Source organism: Cynocephalus volans, chromosome 3 (assembly GCF_027409185.1).
Source record: "Cynocephalus volans isolate mCynVol1 chromosome 3, mCynVol1.pri, whole genome shotgun sequence".
NCBI lineage: Eukaryota > Metazoa > Chordata > Mammalia > Dermoptera > Cynocephalidae > Cynocephalus > Cynocephalus volans.
In genome coordinates, this window is record NC_084462.1 from 175,579,633 (window position 1) to 175,588,106 (window position 8,474).

An 8,474-nucleotide genomic window follows, 5' to 3' on the forward strand; every position below is an offset into this window, starting at 1 on the left:
CTTCAAAGCTGCGCCAACAGAGGGTGTGGAAGTACGAAGCTGCCCTTTGCCAGGAGAGGCAGCCTGTCCAGTGAGACAGGGCACGGGAAGATGGGCTGTGGTCTCAGAGCCAGACTGAAATCTCCCTCTCTGGCATGATATCATTTTTCTCCTCTAGTAAATTATTCATCCATGACAAGGTTTTGAGAGGCTGGAGGATGACCAGCTCCCTTTGGAGGGGCCCTAGGGAGGAGCCCATGTGATAAGGAAGGAATGCGCTGTGTATCCTCCTGGCATGGAAGCTCCAAGGAGGTGCAGGGTCCAAAACTCGTGATTGTTAGTGCTCTTGATGGACGATGGCCAAGGAACCACGAGGCAAAGAATGTGAGATCCAGTTTAGGCCCAAGGAGCTCAGGGGGCACTTAAAGAGCCCAGGGAGTCAGGTGTACCAGGACAGGAGTCTCCAAGCACTGGCCACAGAGAACAGCCTGAATTTCACCCAACTTCGCCATGTCCTGGTTGCTCGCCTCAGGGAAGCCGTTTGCTGAATATGTGACCCATCTTATTCCCCCTTGTCCTCCTGCACCTGCTGTTTCTCCTTTCTCTTGCAACCTTGAGGTATAACAGCCTCTTTTCCACTTTCTTTCAGCGCCAAAATGCTCAATGTCACCTCGCAAGTCCTTGTGCCTGCTCTTAATGGGACCCTTTCCCAGAGCAACAACTGCCCTGACACCGAGTGGTGGGGCTGGCTCAACACCATCCAGGCCCCCTTCCTCTGGGTCCTGTTCGTGCTGGCTGCGCTTGAGAATGTCTTCGTCCTCAGTGTCTTCTGCCTGCACAAGAGCAGCTGCACGGTGGCGGAGATCTACCTGGGCAACCTGGCCGCGGCAGACCTGATCTTGGCCTGCGGGCTGCCCTTTTGGGCCATTACCATTGCCAACAACTTCGACTGGCTCTTCGGGGAGGTCCTCTGCCGCGTGGTGAACACTATCATCTACATGAATCTGTACAGCAGCATCTGCTTCCTGATGCTGGTGAGCATTGACCGCTACCTGGCCCTGGTGAAAACCATGTCTATGGGCCGCATGCGTGGGGTGCGCTGGGCCAAACTCTACAGCCTGGTGATCTGGGGGTGCACGTTGCTCCTGAGCTCACCCATGCTGGTGTTCCGGACCATGAAGGAATACAGAGACGAGGGCCACAACGTCACCGCCTGTGTCATCAACTACCCGTCCAACACCTGGGTGGTGTTCACCAACGTCCTCCTGAACTCCGTGGGCTTCCTGCTCCCTCTGAGTATCATCACCTTCTGCACAGCGCAGATCATGCAGGTGCTGCGCAACAACGAGATGCAGAAGTTCAAGGAGATCCAGACGGAGCGGAAGGCCACGGTGCTGGTGCTGGCCGTGCTGCTGCTGTTCGTGGTCTGCTGGCTGCCCTTCCAGATCAGCACCTTCCTGGACACGCTGCTGCGCCTCGGCGTCCTCTCTGGCTGCTGGGACGAGCACATCATCGACGTGATCACACAGATCAGCTCCTTCTCGGCCTATAGCAACAGCTGCCTCAACCCGCTGGTGTACGTGATCGTGGGCAAGAGCTTCCGGAAGAAGTCTCGGGAGGTGTACAGGAGAGTGTGCCAGAAAGGGGGCTGCGGGCCAGAACCCATCCAGATGGAGAACTCCATGAGCACGCTGCGGACCTCCATCTCGGTCGAACGCCAGATTCCCAAATTGCCGGACTTTGGGGGGAGCAGGCAGTGAGCTACTGTTCATTCATACAAAGATTGATGGACAGTTACTCTTCACACGAACCCAGGAAGGAGCAAAAGACATCCCGTGTGTGACCTTGGGCAGAGTGGGTGTCTCGAGTAAAACACAGGAGAGTAATTCCTGCCATGCTCAATTGAAGTGAGTGTGGCTGCAAGGATGGGTGACCTTGTGCACAGCCAAGGGCTCCGTAAACACAACAGTATTATTGGTCTTATTTGTTGCCACCCCCGGGCCAGGCTGCTCCTTCCCAGGAGTGGAGGGGTCCTGGGGGCAGGGCAGGAGTGACTGAGCTTCCCTCCCACATGGTGTCCCTCCCAGCCCCAGCATGGCAGCTCAGATCTCCTGGGGGACTGCCACCCTAGCTTTGGTGCTGTGGCTGAGTGTGCACAGGGAGTGGTGCTGAATTATTGCCCTGGGCTTCTTTCATCCACTCAGCTAGAACCTTGGAGGACAATTTCTCAGATGAATGAAGGTTAAACTCTGAGGGATCCCTGATAAGAACCCAGGGACAAGGATTCTGTGGCTCCCTTCACCAAGAGACAAGGTACTCTGTGCAAAAGACAAACCCAATAAGCACTTACCGAGCACTTGCTATAATCACAGCATTGACCGCTGTAGGAAGAGAGAGGAAAGAGAAGGTGGGTCTCTGTCTTGAAGGAACTCGCATCTCTGAGTGCAAATGACTGTGCGCCGGCAACCACCAGAAGGCTGCTCTACGGCGTTCTTAAGCGAGACACTGGTAACTGTACAGGGAGCAGAGGGGTGAGGAGCCCAATGTCCCAGCTCAGCAGATAACATTGCCCAATCACCCTGTCCCTGACTCAGTTTCCTCTTCTGTAACATCAGGTTTTTGTGAGGATTAAAGGAGGTAACAGGCATAAAAGTACTTTGGAAAGTGAAAGGTGCTGTGCAAATGTGAGGCATTATTATGCACACCAAACAGGGGTAAATTTATTATAAGGAAAAGACACTGAGGTTTAGCAATAGTTCTGTAGAGGAGAATCAGTATTGGAAGCCAGTGGTGGTGTAAAGCACCTATCAGGTTAACACACAGTAGGTGTTCGATACTGTTAGCTTCCAGCTTTCCTTCCCATCACCCTGACCGCCCCCCCCCCCACACACACAAGTATTTGAGAGGAAGGCCACCCCTTCAGTGTCTGATTTATGATGAGGCAGAGAGAGAGAGAGATTTCTGAGTGGACTTGCCCAGGGAGGTCACCGTGCTCAGATCCTCACCCCTGGTCAATAGCTGGTGTGGGGAGTCCAGGCCTGCTCAGGGATTGTCCCTGTCTCTGCAACCAAGAGGCGCCAATCAATGGTTTATGCACAGGTTGCCTAGTGCGACCCGGCAAAGAGCTTGAGTAGGAAGCAGAGGGGGCCCAGGCAGCAGACCCTAAAACAGGGCATGACTGCTTTACCTAAGGCATCACTCCCAGGACCAAGCTCCTCTACATGACAGGCTGAGCACTCTCCAGGATGGGCTGCCTGGGCATATGTGACCATGAAGAAGCCTGCTGGGGACAAGACCCCCCACAATGAACATCTGCAGCTAAACAGAGATGGGAGAACACCCTCCCCAGCCAATCAGTTTCCCACAGGACCAACCTGAGGAACAGTGCGCAGCTCTACCTCCAGGGGCAGAGCAGGGCCCAGGTGTCAGGCTGGGCCAGCATCCTTGGCCAGAGGAGACAGTCTTGCCCCAAGCCCCGTCCTCCCAGGGGATTGATTTCTTTTTCCACACATTTTAATAAACTGCCACCTGTGGCCAGCACTGTGCCAAGCCCCTCGGGGAGATATGGAGGAACATTCCACCCAGGTGATGAGTTCAGAAGCGATGCAGGACAGAATCATAGGCAAAGCCTGGCAGCCCTCGCTCACTCGGTGAGTACTTGTACTTATTAGCTAACTGGCTCTGTCTGGAGAGGCTGGAACCTGGAGGACAAGGAGGATTTGGATGGCAAAGAGTTCATAAATTCTGATCAATCCAATGCTGAATTTTAAAACAAAAGGATTAAAAAAGATTCCCTCCTCACCCTACCTTTTTGTCCCTATCAGCCACAAACCTCTGCCACAATAAACACACACTTGCAGATGGAGAAAGAGAACAGGTGAAAAAGAAACTTTGGGTATTGAGAGCAAAGCCAAACCATGTACACATTGGGAGTGAAGAAAAGGAGGCTGAGCTTTGTAACGTGCAGCGGTCATTCATCAGCAGGGCCTGGGCTGAGGGTCCCCTAGGAGAAGAGCCACCCCCAGCCTCAGGCTCCTAATGGTCACTTAGGGTCTGCACATGGCCTGAGTCTGTGGGAGGGGAGCTCCCCCCTGCCCTGTACGCTGTGGTGATACAGAACATCTGTCCTGCGAAAGACCCAGAGAGAGGTTACGCCGTGAAAAGGAAGCATTTCACATACAAATGAGAAAATGGATAAACCATGTAAACATGTGTCTTCTCTGTAGAGTGTGAAAAATGGATGAGGAGTTTTGCTCAGCTCTTTGTTACAACTCCCCAACCCCCTGAATTTTGCCTTGGACCGTCAGAAGCTTTGGGGGGTGCGGTTTCCTTTATTTCTGCTCAACTTATTCACGGTAGACCAGTGGCCTCCAAGCTTTTGTGACTGTGTCTCTGTAAGCAAAGATATGTGGATATGCATACCCAATATGTGTAACTTATTCATGTGTATGAAAATGTACATTCTAAAATATACTCAACAAGTAGAAATTTAAGAGACGAGGTAGAAAATATTAACAGTGTTTGAATATTTTCCCCCTTCCTATGTTCTTAGATGGGTAACTCATTACTAAGCTCCCGTCAGATGCCCGTGAGATCCCATGTGCCCTAGAATCACAGGGATGGCAGCAATTCAATCATTCATTCTTGCAATATATGTTTATTGAGTGCCTACCATTTGAGCTTCCCTTCAAACCTGAAGCATCCTCCACAATATCCAGATTTAAAGCCACTGCTGGCATAGTCCCAGTGATGGGCAGCTCATTCCCAACTCCGTTTTCAGACCCCCTTCATTATTCATTTATTCATTCACTCACTCATTCCTGAAACAAAACTTGCATTCTTTGACTCCGTAAATGGCACCCCTCCGTCCATGCCAGAACCCTGGGGCTCATCGCCCAATGCATCCTGTCCTCCATCCCTCAGCACCTTCTTTAGACTCTGCCACGAAGTGTTTCCTGGATCTATAGGCTCCTTTCTATGTCCAACCGTCACCTCATGGGTCTCCCCACCTCTGATATTAACCACCACCGTCTCCCGATTCTTGTTCTCCACTCTGCAACCAACATGGTTGTTTAAGAACGCAAGTACGCTCATAGGGAGGCTGCAAACATAAAGATCAGTGTTCAGCAGGATGGCAAGTTAGCTCACTTGGTTAGAGTGTGGTGCTGATAACACCAAGATCAAGGATGCAGATCCCCCCACTGGCCAGCTGCCAAAAATAAAAATAAAAAAGAACAGGGTTCGGGAGCTAAGGCTTTGGGACAGGCAGACTTGGATTCCACTTCTGGTGCTGCCTCGGGCTCTTATTTGCTGTGTGGTCTTGTGTGTCTCATTTATTCTTTCTGATTTTACATTTCCTCATCTGTAAAATGGTGATGATGATGGCATCCACCTGATAGAGCTGTTAACGGGGTTAATGTATGAAAGTGTTTGGCACAGTGCCTGGCACACAGTTGGTACTGGACATGTGTTATCTGTGATGATGATGATGATGATGATGTCAATGATGCTGGTGGCAAAGGTGATGAGGGCACTCTCTCAAGAGAAACCTTCAATAGTGTCCCACCCTTCTTGGAATAAAGCTCCACATCCATAATGTAGCCTGCAAGACCCTTCATGGTCTGGCTCCTCTTTTTCTCTCTCTCTTCTACTCTCTCCTCTCCACTCATTCTCCACCCTCCAGCCATACTAGACACAAGGGCTTGGACAGAGCCCAGGAGATGTTCTGTTCCCCCTCCAGTGCCCACCCTTCCCACCCAGCCTGCACCCCTCACTGAGAGCCCTGAGCTCTGAGGAAGTTGCGCACTCATCCAGGGGGTTTTGTTCACAGATGCGTGCATGACTCGAGGGAGTCTGCAACCCAGGGGGAAGCCACATGGCTGGAAACTTGAGCGGGGCTCTCAGCAGGTGGAAACGGGCTGGGAGAGCATCCCTCCCACCTCCCCCACCCAGCCAGGCAACAGCAGCCGCTCGACTCCTGAGCCTCCTTGGCTCCAGCAAGCTGGTCCCTGGGAAGAAGCCCGGGTGGGCTTCAGGGGACCAGAGAGGGGCCCAGCTCCTGATCTGCCCTGGCCAGAGGGCGTGAGGGCCAGGCGCAGAGATGTGAGTGGGATGCCAGGTGACCCGATGGGAACTCATGCTAGTGATGATGTCACCACTGATTTATGAAGCCACTTGAGCACAGTCTTCATGATTCAGAAGCTGAAGTCTCTGTTGTGTAGAATGCAGCAATGTGCTCCCTTCTCTCTGTGTTACCCAATCCCTGACACCACAGCAAAGCCTCACACAGCTCTGATCCTTCACGCAAACCCCAAGAGGATACAGGGGTCAGGATGAGCAACAGAGGTCATGGTTTTGCAATAGCAATGGCTGAGAATTTAACGCTTTGTTTGTATTTTTTCTGACTGAGGCAGCATAGCCCTAGGTCAAAGAGGCCCTATCAAATGTGTCACACCATACTGAGCAATTGATGGCTTGACCCGCACAACCACCTCACTCTGGGAGCTGCATTCTGCAACCACAGAGGCTTCACCTTCTGAATCATGAAGACTGTGTTCAAGTGGCTTCATAAATCAGTGGTGACGTCATCACTTGCATGAGTTCCCATCAGGTCACCTGGCAACCCACTCACATCTCTGCACCTGGCCCTCACCCGCTCTGGTTTGTATGATCACCAGGCACGGTGAGGAAACAGAGGCCCAGAGAGGGAAGTCACTTGCTAAGGCCACACAGTTCTTAAGGAGGGTGCTCCAGAAGCCCGCCTGCTCTGAGGTGTCTATGCCTTAGCAAACAAGGGAGACAAATTCACAGAAAAAGCCTTCAAGGTGGCTTCCTGTGTGGAGAGCTTATGAGCCAGCGCTTGGGCTGTTTCTGCAACAATAAACATCATTGCTTCTTCTGGGTCTTGTGCGTACAGAACTCGCCTCCTGCAGAATCTCCTCCCCACACGCCGGTGGCTGACACCTTACACTGAGATTCTTTTAGAGCAGTCTTATTGAGATAATAATTCACATGCCATACAGTTCACCCATTTCAGCTTTTAGTATATTTACAGAGTAGGGCAACCATCACTACTATCTAATTCCAGAACATTTTCATCAACCCAAAAAGAAATCCCACATTCATGAGTGGTCACTTCCAGTCCTCCCTGCCCCCCAGAGCCTCTGGCAGCCGCTAATCTCTCTGTCTCTAGATTGCTTGTCCTGGACATTTCTTACAGATAGAATCATACAGTTGTGCCTTTTGTGTCTGCCTCCTTTCACCTACACTACCCTGAGATATTCTATTTAATTGTAGGGGAGAACTCCAGAGGCCAGACCTTGAGTCCCTACCATGCCACCTACTCACAGTGTGATGTTGGCAGATCGCTTTATTCATCTCCCCTCCCCCCACCTTTGGCCTCAGTTTCCTCATCTGTGAAATGGAGAGATAATACACTAAGTATGCCTATCTTGCTCAGAGATAATAACTCTGGAGAGGGGCCTTTGTGAAGTATAAAGGACAGCCCTAATGCGACAGGGTTGCCCTGGACTGGGAGCCAGGGTCCTGGTTCACATTCCTGGCCGTGGGAATGTGGGCAAGGCCAGTTAACTTCTCTGAGTTTCTGTGTTCTCATACATAAAGTGAGGACCTGGGTATTGTGAAGAGGAAGCGAGGTAAAAATGTTGTAGTGGGTTAAACAGTGTCCACCTCGAAAAAGGATGCATGTCCACGTAAAACCTCGGAATGGGACCTTAATTGGAAATAGGGTCCCTCAGAAGTAATAAAGATGAGGCTATACTGGAGTGACCTGGGTCCTAAATCCAGTGACTGGTGTGCTCATAAGAGGAAGGGACATACAGAGACACAGACCAAAGGCGAAGATGGAGGTGGACAGTGTAGTGCTGCTCTGCAAGCCAAGGGATGCAAAGAATCAACTGGAACCACCAGAAGCTGGGAAGAGACAAAAAGTGGCTTCCTCCTCAGAGCCGCCAGGAGGAGCCAACTCTGCCAGCACCTTGATTTTGAACTTCTGGCCTCCTGAACTGGGAGAGAATAAATTTTAGTTGTTTAAGCCACCCAGCCTTTGGCACTTTGTACAGCCACTGAACAGAGCAAATGAATAAAGGTGTTTTCATAGTTTTGAGTGTGTGGTCACCACTGAGATTGCCCATCACTGACCTTGCACACCCCTTTCCCCTGACAGTGGAAAAGAGAATTGGATGCTTTTTGCAGGTCTTCTTAAGCTTAGAGATACTAGCTGGGGATAGATTTCCTAGGAAAGAATAGGATATACCATCTTACAGAATTGTAGAGTATTTTAAATGGAGGAAGCCAAGGCCTTTCCCAAGGTCATGCCCCATTAGGGGCCAGCCCAAGCCCCCAGTGCATGAACCACAGGCCTGGTGGTGCTGGGTTCAAACACCCATCTCTGCAGATCCAGGATGGGGGCTTCCCTGTTTCCTTCTTCCTTCCCCAGGCCCCAAAGGCAGGCTGACTCAGGAAGTCTCAGACCA

General features: G+C 51.3%; 1 protein-coding gene across 4 annotated transcripts in view; it reads left to right on the plus strand.

Annotated features, from left to right (window-relative positions):
• Positions 1-5,654, plus strand: part of BDKRB2 (bradykinin receptor B2) — a 36,486-nt gene extending 30,832 nt beyond the window's left edge. For all 4 annotated transcript variants that reach the window (XM_063091411.1, XM_063091412.1, XM_063091410.1 and 1 more), the window contains one exon: positions 629-5,654. In XM_063091411.1, coding sequence (XP_062947481.1) covers positions 629-1,739 — 1,111 coding nt within the window. In that variant the 3' untranslated portion in view covers positions 1,740-5,654. The remainder of the gene's footprint in view (positions 1-628) is intronic.
• Positions 5,655-8,474: the final 2,820 nt, after the last annotated feature.